At 41.6% G+C, this 17,326-nt stretch overlaps 1 protein-coding gene across 3 annotated transcripts in view; it reads right to left on the reverse strand.

The window, feature by feature from the left end:
• The window catches only part of SF3B1 (splicing factor 3b subunit 1), a 41,857-nt gene extending 26,980 nt beyond the window's left edge, over positions 1 to 14,877 (reverse strand). For 2 of the 3 annotated variants that reach the window (XM_034786529.1, XM_034786531.1), the window contains exons 1-3: positions 14,720 to 14,877; positions 1,553 to 1,719; positions 79 to 180 (exon numbers count right to left, since the gene is read on the reverse strand). In XM_034786529.1, the coding sequence (XP_034642420.1) occupies positions 79 to 180; positions 1,553 to 1,719; positions 14,720 to 14,747 (297 nt within the window). In that variant the 5' untranslated portion in view covers positions 14,748 to 14,877. The remainder of the gene's footprint in view (positions 1 to 78; positions 181 to 1,552; positions 1,720 to 14,719) is intronic. The other variant, XM_034786526.1, reaches the window with a different exon arrangement.
• Between the last annotated feature and the right edge of the window lie 2,449 nt (positions 14,878 to 17,326).

Raw genomic sequence — 17,326 nt, forward strand, 5'->3', positions numbered from 1 at the left:
TTTACTAAACACCAAAAACACTTACACTAAAAACCTAGAATGACTTTGCGCTATACTCATAAATTTAAGAAAATTCACCTGTTCAGTTGACTGTGGTATATCATTAAGTAATGCCACTGGAGCATGGTACCCTGGCTTCTTCTGACCAAGCAAACTTGTAGAGGAGTAGTCATCATCATCCTGTCAAAACAAAATTTTCAGAAAGATAAATATATTGTTTATTTTAAACTGCATATTGCAAGATTTACATTTTATAGCTACGGATTTCTATATTGTATCGAAATAGAACCAGCTACATTTACTCTATACTTTATCCCCTGCTCATAAAGGTACAGTTTTACTCCAAAAAAATCAACTGCTGAGCAGATGATCCTACCTACGTTATTAAAATATAGCTTGCCAAGGTGCAGGCATCATGTGTTCTGCCACATGTTGCCAAGCATGAAGTAAATTGTCTATACTTGTTAAATAGAAGTACCAGATGATCTCCAACATCAATTGTTGGAAATGTAAGATGCCAGAGACCTGTAATATACCTAATAAAAAGAATCTCCACTCTACACAATCTCCAGTAAAGCAATTCAATCTGAAATTATGAAAAGAAAATGGCTATGTGAATGACAAAATTTCAGGAGGGAATTCTGATGGGAAATCTGGGGATGGGGGCTGGTAGGAATCAGAAACTTATAAAGAAACTGCCAACTCAATAATAGCTACTGAATCACAAACAGAATTCTAAACAAAATATTATTAGAAATTCTCATGTGGAAAGTACCTACAATATATATACTGTACATATAGTAATCTAACTATATTCAGTACAGACATTCCCTGCTACAGTTCAGTAGACAGTTTTAATAATACTATTAAATAGCTATTAAAAGTAAGCCATTTGAACTGAAATATTTGCAAAACAGTTACTAAATTGACTTTATCCCTTTCATTAGGAGGTCTGTTTTAAATGCAGCCTTTGACCTCTTCTAATGACAACTAATAGCACTTGACCAAAAAAAAAAAAACTAGTAAGCAAGTATCAAAATACCTACTATGTAACCAACTTTTGAATTACAAGTGTCAGCTTAGTTTTTGTTTTGTTTACTCTTCTCCTTACCCCATATACTCTTAAAGAGTATACCTGGGTTATTAAACTACACGGTCTACTTCTTTATAGGCAGAGTCGTTAATAGGCGTTTTGTGACTATTCACACAACTAGAATTTTGGTTATGACTTAAAATATTTGCCTAAACTTTGTAAACATTGGGAGTGAATATTTTGACGGTCTTTTATTTAAGGACATTATTGAGGAGAGGAGTTAAATATCCGCAAAAAGACAATCCCTTTTCTTTTCTCTCTTTTTACTCTTCGAATCTATGTAAATTAAAATTTTAAATTTTACGCAGTTTGAAATTTTAAGATTAAAATATTCAATCTGTAAAGAAATCTGCTAGTTTTTTTCTTTATTTGACTAATTTAAAAATACTCACAGAAACAAAATTAAGATCTGAATTATTTTGACGGCTTTCCCTAAACCAAATAATGTGTTTCACTTACATCTTCTAGTTCAGTTGCTGCAATAGAAGTCACATATCCAGCAAACCTGCTGTCACTGCCACCATAAATCTCTTGATCATAGTATCCTGTAGAATCAAGGCCTACTCCCTGAGCTTCATCAAGGGCAGCCTTTTTTCCTTGAATTTCTCGAATCTGTGCTTCAATATCTAGGAAGAAATAATCAATTTTAGTATTCTTATCTAGTTTGTTGTCAAAGCAAAGTTTACAAGCATGATAAGGGGTGAGACTTTTGAGAAAATCCAGCAAATAATATAGCAATATTTAACATTACACAGAAAAGACTGATTTTTTTCTCCCTATTCCAAAGTGATCCTCTTATACACTTCTACCCAGATATAACGCTGTCCTCGGGAGCAAAAAATCTTACCATGTTATAGGTGAAACCATGTTATATCGAACTTGCTTTGATCCGCCAGAGTGCGCAGCCCTGCCCCCCCCCCGGAGTGTTACTTTACCGCGTTATATCCAAATTCATGTTATATTGGGTCGCGTTATATCGGGGTACAGGTGTAGTAGCATCTCTCAGGCACAATTATATTAGAACAATATCTTAACGTACTGCAAAACATTTTTGCTTAAATTGAAATAATAGTTCTACTTCCTATACTGTGACTTAAAGGATATAGTTCATGTTTATTTATAACTAAGGCTATTATTTAGTCAGGGAGGAACCGCAGGGTACCCCCACTGGCCCTAGAACTCCAAGCCACTGCAGGCAGCAGGGTACCCCACAGTTCCTGGCTGCTGCAGGGTATTCCCCAAGCTCCCGGGCCGGGAACCCTACAGGTCCTGGCCGCAGGGGGGGATGGGGACCCCAAGCTTCTGGCCACCGCAGGCCCCCAGAGCTGCGGGCGGCTCCTAGCCCCTGCGCAGCTGCCTGCTGCAGGCGGTGTGGAGACCCATAGATCCCCATTTTGTCATGGATATTTTTAGTAATAGTCATGGCCAACCCGTGACCTGTCCATGACTTTTACTAAAAATATCTGTGACAAAATCCTATCCTCATTTATAACAACTAGTGCTAACATTATTTTCTTTGTTCTGCTAAATATTCTGGGGGAAATTATTTTCCATATTTATTTTGCAATCTAATTTAAATTTGGACAGCAGAAACTAATCCTATTCCTCAATGCATGTAATGTATTCATACAAACGTTTCTTGAACTGGTTAATATAATCAGAACCCTTCTAATAAATTATTCAATTCAGATAATTATAACTGGATTCCACGTGTAAAGTTACTTCATGAATAATTACAGTGGAGCTATAGTTAAGACCTCCTTTCTGTCTAAAGGTAAACTCTTCTAAATTCTCTAAAATCTGCATGCCTTGCAATTTGGTGTGCCACAGAAGGGCATGGGTTTGGGTAAGTGAGCCAAATTTGCGGGGTTCTTGAGATACAGCCTACCCCAAGTCTGTTCTTAAGATTAACACATTTTCAATTCTTTTTGAGCAGACCTAAGGATTAAACCAAAGTTCTGATAATGCCTAAAATGGCCTCAACTGTTCAACATTTATCTTAGCTAATGAATGACACTCACTAACCCATTTCCCATTATTTATTTTTATTCAGCTATAAATGTATCTGTTTGCATGGGTATGGAATAAAAGTCTATTTTTGGAAACTTAATCTTTATTAGTTCACAACATATGCTGGGTAGGCATCATTCACAGACAACAGTATTAGGTGCATTTACAATGTTATATTACTATACAGACAGCACTCATCACAAGGTTCATACCAGGGTGCAAAAGAGCAATGCCAGGCAGAGCGCACTACAGCAGCACACATTACTGGAGCTCATTAATGAAGTGGTCTTTCGAAGGGCAGGTCTACACTACCGCGGGGATAGATTCATAGATTCTAGGACTGGAAGGGACCTCGAGAGGTCATCGAGTCCAGTCCCCTGCCCTCATGGCAGGACCAAATACTGTCTAGACCATCCCTGATAGACATTTATCTAACCTACTCTTAAATATCTCCAGAGATATATCTCAAACCTCCTTAGGCAATTTATTCCAGTGTTTAACCACCCTGACAGAAACTTTCTCCTAATGTCCAACCTAAACCTTCCTTGCTGCAGTTTAAACCCATTGCTTCTTGTTCTATCCTTAGAGACTAAGGTGAACAAGTTTTCTCCCTCCTCCTTATGACACCCTGTTAGACACCTGAAAACTGCTATCATGTCCCCTCTCAGTCTTCTCTTTTCCAAACTAAACAAACCCAATTCTTTCAGTCTTCTTTCATAGGCCATGTTCTCAAGACCTTTAATCATGCTTGTTGCTCTTCTCTGGACCCGCTCCAATTTTTCCACATCTTTCTTGATATGTGGTGCCCAGAACTGGACACAATATTCCAGTTGAGGCCTAACCAGCGCAGAGTAGAGTGGAAGAATGACTTCTCGTGCCTTGCTCACAAAACACCTGTTAATACATCCCAGAATCACGTTTGCTTTTTTTGCAACAGCATCACACTGTTGACTCATATTTAGCTTGTGGTCCACTATAACCCCTAGATCCCTTTCTGCCGTACTCCTTCCTAGACAGTCTCTTCCCATTCTGTATGTGTGAAACTGATTTTTCCTTCCTAAGTGGAGCACTTTGCATTTGTCTTTGTTAAACTTCATCCTGTTTACCTCAGACCATTTCTCCAATTTGTCCAGATCATTTTGAATTATGACCCTGTCCTCCAAAGTAGTTGCAATCCCTCCCAGTTTGGTATCGTCCGCAAACTTAATAAGCATACTTTCTATGCCAATATCTAAGTCGTTAATTAAGATATTGAACAGAGCTGGTCCCAAAACAGACCCCTGCGGAACCCCACTTGTTATACCTTTCCAGCAGGATTGGGAACCATTAATAACAACTTTCTGAGTACAGTTATCCAGCCAGTTATGCACCCACCTTATAGTAGCCCCATCTAAGTTGTATTTGCCTAGTTTATCGATAAGAATATCATGCGAGACCGTATCAAATGCCTTACTAAAGTCTAGGTATACCACATCCACAGCTTCTCCCTTATCCACAAGACTCATTATCCTATCAAAGAAAGCTATCAGATTGGTTTGAAACGATTTGTTCTTTACAGATCCATGCTGGCTATTCCCTATCACCTTACCACCTTCCAAGTGTTTGCAGATGATTTCCTTAATTACTTGCTCCATTATCTTCCCTGGCACAGAAAAACTAACTGGTCTGTAGTGTCCTGGGTTGTTTTTATTTCCCTTTTTATAGATGGGCACTATATTTGCCCTTTTCCAGTCTTCTGGAATCTCTCCCGTCTCCCATGATTTTCCAAAGATAATAGCTAGAGGCTCAGATACCTCCTCTATTAGCCCCTTGAGTATTCTAGGATGCATTTCATCAGGCCCTGGTGACTTGCAGGCATCTAATTTTTCTATGTGAATTTTAACTTGTTCTTTTTTTATTTTATCTGCTAAACCTACCCCCTTCCCATTAGCACTCACTATGTTAGGCATTTCTTTAGACTTTTTGGTGAAGACCGAAACAAAGAAGTCATTAAGCATCTCTGCCATTTCCAAGTTTCCTGTTACTGTTTCTCCCTCTTCATTGAGCAGTGGGCCTACCCTGTCTTTGGTCTTCCTCTTGCTTCTAATGTATTGATAAAAAGTCGTCTTGTTTCCCTTTATTCCTGTAGCTAGTTTGAGCTCATTTTGTGCCTTTGCCTTTCTAATCTTGCCCCTGCATTCCTGTGTTGTTTGCCTATATTCATCCTTTGTAATCTGTCCTAGTTTCCATTTTTTATATGACTCCTTTTTATTTTTTAGATCATGCAAGATCTCGTGGTTAAGCCAAGGTGGTCTTTTGCCACATTTTCTATCTTTCCTAACCAGCGGAATAGTTTGCTTTTGGGCCCTTAATAGTGTCCCTTTGAAAAATTGCCAACTCTCCTCAGTTGTTTTTCCCCTCAGTCTTGATTCCCATGGGACCTTACCTATCAGCTCTCTGAGCTTACCAAAATCCACCTTCCTGAAATCCATTGTCTCTATTTTGCTGTACTCCCTTCTAGCCTTCCTTAGAATTGCAAACTCTATGATTTCATGATCACTTTCACCCAAGCTGCCTTCTACTTTCAAATTCTCAATGAGTTCCTCCCTATTTGTTAAAATCAAGTCTAGAACAGCTTCCCCCCTAGTAGCCTTTTCAACCTTCTGAAATAAAAAGTTGTCTCCAATGCAGTCCAAGAATTTGTTGGATAGTCTGTGCCCCGCTGTGTTCTTTTCCCAACATATATTTGGATAGTTGAAGTCCCCCATCACCACCAAATCTTGGGCTATGGATGATTTTGTTAGTTGTTTAAAAAAAGCCTCATTCACCTCTTCCATCTGGTTAGGTGGCCTGTACTAGACTCCTAGATGCTCTGAGACTGATGTAATGGCGTCGATTTAGAGGGTCTAGTGAAGACCCGCCAAATCGACTACAGATCACTCTCCAGTCAACTCCTGTACTCTACCCCTGACAAGAAGAGTAAGGTAAGTCAACGGGAGATTTTCTCCTGTCAACCCCCCGTGGTGTAGACCCCGCGGTAATTCGACCTAAGGTATGTAGCTGGAGTTGCATAGCGTAGGTCAATTTACCACCGTAGCGTAGACATAGCCAAAGCCTCAGTACACCAAATAGCTCTAGTCTGAGCTCTTCTTACTGCTCTGGTATCCAGCTGCTCAAAATCAGGAGACAGCCATTCTACCTTCATGTTCCCTCCCTCCTCCCTCAGCACCAACTTTTCCCCCTTTGCTTCATAGATATGATGCAGGACACAGCAGGCAGCTAAAACTATTGGGATTTTTTTTCACTGAGTTTCAATCTTGTCAGTAGACAGCACCAACAACCTTTCAAACAGCCAAAGGCACATTCAACTGTCATTCTGCATCTGCTGAGCCTGTAACTGAAGCACTCCTTGGAACTGTTGAAGCAGCTGGTGCACAGCTTCCTGAGCCATGGGAGTAAGGGGTAGGCTATGTCTCCCAGGATCACTATTGGGATTTCAACATCCCCAATGGTAATCTACCAATCTGGAAAGAAAGTCCCTGCTTGCAGCTTTCTGACCAGAACCTGTGTTCTTAAAGATGCGTAGGTCATGCACCTTCTCTGATCAGCCCACACTGATGTTGCAAAGTGTCCCCAGTGATCCACTAATGCTTGCATTACCACAGAATGTTGATGTACTCTGTGGCAAGGTGGTCTAGGGCCAAAATAGATGGCATGGCATGCATCTCCCTATCGCTCCACCGCATTTTGGAAACCCCATTGCTGCAAAACCATAATGTTCTGCACATTGCCCAGCGTCACAGTCCTTTGACTGATCTGTAGCAATCGGGCACTGCAAGTTCCCACAGAGCAATCACCACTTGCTCCTCCTCTGTCAGTGCAGCTCTCAGTTTGGTGTCACTGCTGGAGGGCTCTGCACACAGATCCAGGAATGTGGCCTTCTGTATCTGAAAATTCTGCAGCTACTGCTCCTTATCCAAAACCTGCATAACAGTGCAAACCCAACAGTCGGTGCTCGTTTACCAGGTCCACAACCAGAGCTCCACCATCTGCAGCTGCTCCGTGAATACTGCCAATAACTTTGAATTGTTTCTTTCTATGTCCAACAGCAATCTAGCCTCCAAGGAATCGTCATGTTCCCCGCAGCTCCTCTGGTGGCTTTGCAAATACTGCAAGATCAGGTGCCCCATGCTCGCAGTGCTCATCAGAATAGTAGAGCTGTGCAGGATCCATACTTCTGACACACATGGCAGACAGTGAGAAGGGATGTGCAGGTTTGCGGGGATTTTGAAAAGAGGCACAAAACATTATGGGATAGAACATTGTATTATGAGATGCTGAAATCATGTTCCCAGCACCCCTGCATGACTCATTTGGCCCCATGAGGCATTGCAAAACCTTCCCAAAACACCCTGCACTAGATGGTGGCACATTGCATAGTGTGATAGCTACCAATAAACACTGCTATCTGCACTGATGCACGTGCTAATGAGGACGTGTACCGCTGACACAAGTAGGATGACCAGATAGCAAGTGTGAAAAATTGGGACACTTTTTTCCAGGGCAAGAGGGCGAGGGATATAATTGCATATATAAGACAAAGTTCCTAATATCAGGACATCTGGTTACCCTAGACACAAGGAGCATAGTGTGGGCATGCAAAAGCAATTTAATTACTGCAGCAGCTGTATGCCAACGTAATATAGGTTGACATAAATTGGTAGTGTAGATAAGGTCTCAGATGAACACACAAGTTCACACCTCTCAGAGCTACTGTTTCAGGTTGCATTCATCTCCATGGGGTGCTCTCCTGAGACCTAAAACATTGAGATCAATAGACTACTTCACACTTCTCAGAGCCTCCTATTCTTTCTTGATTATCCTGTGCTGGAAAACTGGATACAGCAAAGCAGTCGCTGATGATTAGTTTCATAACATATTATAGTAGAGCACCACCTCTCCAGCTGTTAAGATTGAGAAGACTTTTCTGTTTAAAGGGTGATTATTCTAAGTGATCTAAAATACACATGTTTACTCATGAAATTTGGCTTGGTTATCCAAATTTTGGGTCATTTGAGCAAGAGGTTCCTGAGATACAGTCCACCTGAAAAAAAACAGCTTGTATTAAGGTTCACAGGTTCTACCAATGTTTTTTGTACACATCTGGTCCGTGAATGGCTTAATGGGACAGCAAAGGGAGGGTAAGCTAGAAATGGCAGTGGTGGGATGTACCTTCCAGGGCAGGAGGGAAACACACCAGTCTTCTCTAACTCAGTTGAAGTTACTGTAACTAGCATATAATAAAACCATCAAGTTTTTTTTAGACATAAACCATGTCTGATTTTTCTCACTGACCCCGTAAGCCTACATTCCAAACATTTCAAAGTACAACCATTATCCCACTTGACTATAACAAAGTATATGGGGGGTGGGGCACTTAGGAATCACATAGCAACCACGTGGCCTATGGGGTGAACAATGGACTGGAACTCAGAAAGTCTGGGTTCTATTCCCATTCTGCCACTAGCATGCTGGCTCACCTTGGCCAACTAACTTCACTGCTCTGGGCCTCACTTTCCCCATTTGTGCAATGGAGATCATGATATTTTTCTCCTTGGTAAAGTTCTTTGAGATCTACTGATGAAAAGTGCTATACAAGAGCTAAGTATTATCATTACCTGGCAGAAGTAGCATTTCAGCTACACACATTACAACTGCCTAAATGACCACTAACTCCTACCAACATTTTTCTGTTAAAAAAAAAAAAAAAAATCCTAAGAAATTCATTGACAAAGGACTTTGTTAACATGGAGTTAAGGTTGCCCAGTGGTATCTCATGCCATTCCAGCAATTCAAGTTCGGCAAACTGAAACTTCTGGTAAGCAGGATATACAGAGTTATAGTACATGTCCATGCAACTTTAACTCTGCCCTCTGAGTGATGCCCCAACAAACTAATCGCATATATACCCACACTCTGGCACCTCCCAATGAAATGAATGGAAGCTTTGCCACTATCTTCAATGTAAGCAGGATCAGGCCCTAAATCAACTAGAGTGATAATAAAACTATAACAATGCCAGACATTCACTACCTCCCAAAGACTCAAACGTGCAACTCCATTATATTCCCAACCAAACCAGCAAACAAGAAATAAGAAACTATTTGTCCCTAGAACTGTTAGAGGCTATAATTGTAAATGGGATTATAGTGTGCACCTGCCATCTATAATGCCACACCAAGAATTAAATTTGCAATTATAATTTAATATTACAATTACTCAAAATACGTCACAGTGATAGCAAAGATGTGGCTTCATCAGCAAAGAGGACAGAAATCCCCACAAAACGTCTGGCTGTATTTGTGCTCCTATTGTACTTCATTTCAACAGAGAAAGACATTATCTGATCAAAACTGGAGGAGGCAATTTCAGCAGGCCAAACAATTACACAACTCAATACTTGACCAGAACACTGGGTTTATACCCCACACTTGCAGAAATCCCATGAACATTTGTAATGACCATAAGTGGTCTAATGATCAATTTTTAAGAAGCACTGTCAGCTGGTATATCATCTTAGGATAATTAAAGCTGAAAGGGTTTTTTTAAACCTTTCACTATTTGTGTTCTTTATTATCACTCTTCATTTCATTTCTACTTTCCAGGATGAATGGATTTGTCAGATTTATTTTCCAGTTATCTTGCATTAGACACCAGGCTGGGTCACAAATCCTGTAAAATTTTTAAAACTAAATTAAAAACTGTTAAGTTTTAAAAATTTTACAGGATTTGTGACTCAACCTGGTGTCTAAAACTTTATTTTCATTAAAAGCTACTAATATTAGGTTTTGTAAAACTTATTTTAAAATCTGGAATCTTGGGCCACATAGAAACACAGAGTCAAATCAAGCTAACTTTGAAGTATCTCTAAAATGGCCTTTTAGGATTCCAGGTTTATAGTGGATCACTGATTCCACCTAAAAACAGCTTAGTTTAGAAAAAAACATCTTTTTAACTGTATCTGTCAGCTCTACAAACTCAAAATCAGATTGGAAATCAAAGCTGGATTTCTTTCCTCTCACACACTGTCACTAATAATTAAAAAACACCGCAGGTCAAATTATGGTAGGCATTACAATGGAATGTTTTGTACATATGCAACTGAGGGGATAATTTGACCTGACAAATCCTTAACTGGTTACCATGTGTGAAAATTAAAGAACCCAGTCTGAGGGCTCAGGTGCAGTTTTCAGGGGCTGCTGGATAGAAAAATGGATTTTAATTGTGAGCAAATCTGATATGGAATCATTGAGATACGACGACTATGGAACCTCACCATGCCACTTTTGTGGTATTTTTCACAGCAGAATAGTAGTTTCTCTCTTTCTAAAAAGACAGTAACTAAAACACCACAGTGCCTCTTAGTATAAGGTCAGCATTGATTTAGGCCCCAATTGTGCATTCCTTGTGTACCCACACAACTGTTTGTTTTCAACAGGAACAGGCTACAAAAATTTCCCACCATTACCAGTGGTTCAGTTACACCATGATATCACTCAAATAACCAAGGCATCAATATCGGTCATGTCTTACGGACTATGTTGTGTAAATCAGTTTCTGTGACAGTGCTTAAAACAACCCTCTGGAGCCTTATCAGTTCTACCACCAATAGAATTGAACATGTTGTAGCAATAGTGAAAGTTTTGTGGCAAGACAGTCTAGTGAAGACACCCCTTTAAAAGGAAAAGCTCAATCAACATGGCAGAGGTAGGCTACAGCAAGTGTTTTTTGTAGAGCTCATCATACAACTCCTGATCAGACACAACCCCGCTTAGTGTAGGAAATCAAAGACAGGTAGCATGATTGCATATTTTAAAAGTACTATGCTAGGCAGCAAAGACTTTAGTTTAAGATCAGTTAAAAGGCTTATTTAAAAGGCAGTTAATGAGCTTGGTGACTTTCTATTTATCTTGAAAAATCCTGGCAAAATTAAATGATTATCATCTCAGGCCCGATTCAGCAAAACATTTACTTAAGTGCTTTACTGATTTGGGACCTTAATATAAATGTATAGAATTGTTAATTTAAGTCTGAAGAGGAACTATACTTTTCTCAAAAGAAAACTGCATTCCAATTCTTTCTTCACTTTTAATACTGAAGAAGAAAATTATAGTATCTGACAACATGAAAGTATTAATTCTTCCTTTTCTGCATTTCACCCTATTTTGTAACTTTTATAAACCATAGTATTTAAACAAAGCATAGTATCATGAGTATGATTTAGCTAGAAAAACAGGTATTGAGCACTGAGTCTTTACAAATACAACTGATATCTTCAAGTTAAAAATAATTTAGACAAAGCACTTTTTTTTCCAAAAAATGTGATAACCGAATTCACATTGGTAGTACCTTATGCCACAAACAGCTCCATTTACTTCAGTTGACTGCTTGTGGAGTAAGGTACTATTCAATGTGAGAAAAGGTATAAGAATCTGGCCCGGTATTAACATATTATATTAAAGAAATATTTTTAATTTAATTTACTTTTCCCAATTCACTCTGTTTATTTTTTGTCTACTTTAGTTAGACTTTGTCTACACTACCAGTTTTTTTTTTTTTTTTTTTTTTTTTTTGGGGTCGGTAAAACTTTTGTTGGTCGGGGTTGTAAAAAAAAAAAAAAAAAATTGCCAACACAGCTAATGCTGCTCATTAGGGGTAGTTTAATTATGCCGGCAGGGAGACAGCTGTGCCTCTGTAAGGTCCATAACATAGACAAAGCCTTAGTTTGGACATTGAGCACACTTATTCAGTTTCACTTTTGTTTCTAGCGAATCCCTTTAGATGCTCATACATAAGCAAAATAATTATATCTGACAGCTTCCCTTTAAATTATCCAGTTGACAGTAAGAATTTGAAGCTGTTAATTTCTCTGTTCTGATCCCTGGAAAATTGCTTTATGGTAATTTTTTTTTCCTCAGACACCCTTCTTGGAACATATAGCTATATACTACAACACTCTGCAGTTGTAACACTGAACACACTACCAAAAAGTTTTTCCAAAACACGAATGTGGTTATTCATGTTGATTCATTTGTGATCCAAGGCTAACACCTTGGCCGTTAGACTAACCAACCCTGCAAACATGCTCATGCTTAGTCCATAGTCCCTTTAAGGCCAATGGAGTATGAAGTTAGTTAAATGAAGCATGTGCATGCTTGCAAGACTGGAATTTATATTTGTATTGTTACCATTTTTGGTAAATTATGGTTATGAAGTCTGGTAGCACAGACAAGACACCAAAGAAACTCAGTGGCCCTGGCAACCCACAGAATACTCAGATTCTCTGCACAATGATAGGCCTTATCTATACTTAAAATGTAGGTTGACACCACCTACGGGGGTTTGAACAATCCACAACCCTGAGTGCTGTACCTATGTTGACCAAACCCACAGCAGAGAGGTGGCATTCTTAAAGTGACAGAAAACCCCCTTCCGTCACTGTACGCTACATCTACACTGTGTACCTACGCTGGCATGGCTACAGTGCTGTAACCATGCTGCTATAGTCCCCATAGCATAGACATGGCCACACTGTCATAGAGTTTAAGGCCAAAAGGAATCATCAGATTATTCAGTCTGACATCCTGTACATTCATAGGCCACCAACATCACCCCAGCATCCATACACTATTCCCAATAACTGTCAAGTATCAGAGGGGTAGCCGTGTTAGTCTGAATCTGTAAAATTGTCTTGCATCTGAAGAAGTGAGGTTCTTACCCACGAAAACTTATGCTCCCAATACTTCTGTTAGTCTTTAAGGTGCCACAGGACCCTCTGTTGCTTTTCCCAATAACTGAAATTAGACCAAGGTATTACAGCCCACAGACAGACAATAGGAGGGATTGAGGTGCACCAATGCCCAAGGCCTCTGAAATGACCAGGAACTAATTAAATTAGATCTACTCAGATAATCCCAACAAATGACCTGCACCCCATGCTGCAGAGGAGGGTGGAAAAATTGCAAGATCACTTCACCTGAATAAATGTCATATATACTACAGTGCACAAACTCATTGCAAACTTTAGAAAAAGAGAGCTTCTCTGACAAAATAATGTAAGCTTTCCTGTGCCTTGTCCCCCAAACTGGAACTAGATCTGCAGCTCTTGTGAACTATTAAGAGCTCCCAAGAGCTAGCATTCGTGCACAGGAGTTCCTCCGAAGTAGAAAGCTTTGTAACTAATTCATCATTTGCACATAATTCAGTAGTAACATATGCACCCTATCTACATTACAGGGTCCACCATCACAACCATCAGTGGAGCTGCACTAGTAAATTATGGTTATGAAGTCTGGTAGTACAGACAAATCCTGGCAGATCAACACCCTCCATTTGAGTCATGTATGATGCATTCAAATAGAAATTGTTTATATGTGTGGTGGACTACTAAGTGCCCTTGTTCTATCAGTTATCTCACAATTAGCTTTAAAGCGGTTTCAAGAGTAGGAAGTATTGCAGACATATTGTGGGAAGGCAGTTTTTGCATATGTTCAGTTGGGGAAATGAATCTGGCTACAAATAACCCAAATAAACCTTTTATAACAGCAGTTACTATAATGACAAATTAAGGGCCCAATCCTGCAACTGACTGTGCTTGAAGAGATCCTTTTACACCCACTCAGAGCCTCAATTAAGTCAACGGTGCTCCTACCATATAGAATTGGGCTCTCATCAGGACAGATTACTGTATAACCTCACTTGGGCAGAGTGGCTAACTATTTCAGGAACGTCACACTTGGGCACTTTATAAGTAACAAGTGTCTCTATTCACCCTAGCAACCCAGTATTAACTACTTTATTACAAAATAAATACTATTGATATGGAGGAAGTCGAGCGAAAGAGAGACTATGCAAGAAGATCAACTAGTGTTACCAATTCCCAGTCTCTGGTGTGGAAGGATAGTAAATTGTAACATGCAGTATTTAATTAGTGTTTCTGGACTTGCCATCTGTAACGCGGGAATACCACCACACTTTTTAGTCAGTAGGAGACAATAACCCGTGTTTGTATTTCTAAATGGAAGGCAACGAGAATGGGAACACGGAGAGAGCCTGGGGAGCGAGGCGGAGTTTCCGTCATTGAATCACATCCAGACTGGATCCGCACATGGCTCGCCTCTACACAGAGCCGGGAAGGCGACTGAGCAGGACAGAGCCGGGCTCCGACCCGAGGCGGACGGGGGCTCGCGGGCCAGACATCACCTTCAGAAAACGAAGCGCAGCCGCTCCCGCCAGCCCCCGCGTCGCCTTCGTGCCCCTCTGCGCCCGCCCCCATGTTACGGCGTCCACCACCCCCGCTCTCCCCGCTCGGCGCCCGCCGCTAACCCATCGCCGCTCTCCCGCGGCGGGGCGGCCCGGATGGTGCCAGGCAAGGCCAGACCGGGGTGGGGGAGGGGGGCCTGGAACAGACGCAGGCAGAGACGCCATTACACACAGGCCCTGCCCACTCGCCCGCTCCTCCACCCAGCGCTCGCCGCGGCCTGCGCCGCTCCCCTCACGGTCAGCCGGGCCCGGCGACGGGGTGCACGGGGGCAACAAGGCGCGCGCGCACCCGAGCGGGGTGGTTCCATTTCTCACCTTCGTGGGTCTTGGCGATCTTCGCCATTTTGTGCAGCGCGAACAACACCGAGACGGAACTGGAGCGCCCAGTCCCCAGCCACTTCCGCTACGAGGGGCGGGGGGAGGGGAGACTTACTGCGCAGGCGCAATGTACGTCAGCTAGCGACGGTCCGAGGCGACGGAGACTCACTGCGCAAGTGCGGTTGCGTCGACGGGGCGGGGGCGACAGTTGCGCAGGCGCAGTGCTGGGCCTCACGGGCGTGAGAAAGCGCCAGGGGGAGTCTAAGGGGACGATTCTTTGTAGCGGGCACCCCCCACACGTTTGCCTGTTACCCTCAGCGTGTTTGGCTTCGCTGTAGCGTGACAGGCAGCCCCCTCCTGAGGGCTCAGCGCTGGGTGGAGCTTTTCCTAGCTCCGCCCAGTGGGGATGCCAGAGCCAGATGTTGCTCGCAGGACGCTGTGCCCATGTCAACGCTTGCTACGCTGCTTGGCGGGGCTCGGATGTCCTGCTGGGCTCGCCCATGGAGCCTGGGTGCCCGGCTGTGTTCTGCCAGGCGCCGTTCCTCTGGAGATGACAGATTGGGGTGCTCTCTGGACCCCCCCCCCGGCCTGGCACGAAAATGTGATGTCACTCACAGCAAAGTGTGCGGATGCTCATTGCATGGGCCTTTTCTCCTTTCTTACCCGCTTTGAGAGCAGCGAGACAGTTAATGCTGACATTTTAATTCTCATAATTGGATCTCTGAGTTAAAACCTCACTGAGATTAATGAGGCAGTTCACATCCCTCAAAGATATTGTCTCAGGTCCAGAAAACGGAGGCAGAAGTCACTAAATCAGTTAGGCTTACTTTATATTTTGGAAGTTATATTCATAACAATAAGAGCTACAGACGTTTTCAAAAAAACATTCTGGAGCACAAGATGGTGGATCAGGAATATAGGGAATGCTATGTATTCTCCCCCAGGTCGAGTCATGTCCATGCTATTGGTGCCAGCTGTTCCTTTGCCTTTCACAGTGCTAGAAGATTGTAGCACCATGCCAAGAAAGTGTCAACTTATCCTCAAACTGTGACAGAGTTCCACCTGAGTGCCAATGTGCTGACTGGAATGATATAGCACAGTGTGGCAACACGATTGCTCTGCCTGGGACCTGCAAGCAGGCCCAAAACCCACAGCACAGGAAATCAGTATAACCCTGAAACGGCTTGGAGAGACATCTGATCTACTCTATCTATCGCTGCTGATCTGATGATGACCCTGCAGTAACACTACAGCAAGTAGCAGTGCTTGAGGCTGCTATTTTAGAATACAGGAGCATTATTACTTACGAGTATGGGCAGCAGTGTGTCACCACCATGATTTCTGTAATGTTTACGTGTTTGGGGATTTTTTTGTGAAAAGTCATGTTGTCCAAGTCTGATCTTATTTGCTAGTTTTACAGTAGTACAGTTCCACTGACTTATCTGGAGTTACTCCTGATTTATGCTGGTATTTTTAAAGGGTATTTAGGCACCCAAAGATGCAGATAGGTACTTAGTGGGATTTTCAAAAAGTGCCTCAGTGCCTAACTCCTGTAAAAATCTGACCCAAACTGCCTGCAAATCCTTCTCAATGTGGCTACAGCAGCTGGTCATTGCAGCCACAAAAGTGATTGCTAGACACTGTGTAGGGCACTCAGGAATTATGCTAATTCCGTATGTTCCTTTGGGCTGCCTTGGCTGGAAAGGCTTGAAAGAAACCTTAACTAAACTCAGAAACATATTAAGTGGATTTTCTCAAATTAAAATAAAAAAAAACACCTTTAGACTCAGACCAAACCTGGAAAGTTTCAACCCTAAAGGAAACACGCAGAAAGTTGAATTGGACTTGGACTAGCAACCTAGGGGTGAAAGGCTCTGTATTCTGTTAAACAAAGAACAACAGAAAACTGCATGAAATTATAGCAAAAGCTGTGGTGGCTTTTATTTTTATTCTCCTGAGTTAGCAAGACCACCACCATTTTCACTTAGGCTCACAACTTCTATTAGATTGTAATGGTTTTCAGCCACTCAGTGATACTATGCTGAGATACTACCATGATGGATGCTCTATAAATACAAATAATGGGTAGATTAGCTGGACAGATGTCAGCAACCTGGTCTCACCAGCAAGTAGGTGATCAAAGATGTCATAAATCATATCTCCTATTTTCCTGATGTACCAGCGAAGTTTAAATGACTGTATTAGTCAAGCCAATGTTGGCAGTTTGAGTTCGTTAAGCGCACTTTAAGAGATCCTGTTAAAGTCAGATTGAGATGGATTAGCACAGCTGTTTGGAATTATTATTGGGATAAATGGTGGAGTTTTTAATGGGATAGATGTTGCTATGGGGAGGAAGTTTATATTTTATTATAGTTTGTTTTCTGTGTTGCAGATAAATTTTGTCAAGCTGTATGGTCTAATTCTGTTTTCATTGGAGAATGATCTATCTGGAATGTTATAATTTTTCCATTTATTTGAGCTGGGCATTCAAATAGCTGAAGATGGTGAGGATCTTTTCTTCTCTTCCCTTATTTTTATATTCCCTTTTATCAGTTCATGTTTTGCTAGACTCTCTTTACTGACACCCCACCCCTTCTTCCCATA

The sequence above is a fragment of the Trachemys scripta genome, chromosome 11 (assembly GCF_013100865.1).
Source record: "Trachemys scripta elegans isolate TJP31775 chromosome 11, CAS_Tse_1.0, whole genome shotgun sequence".
NCBI lineage: Eukaryota > Metazoa > Chordata > Testudines > Emydidae > Trachemys > Trachemys scripta.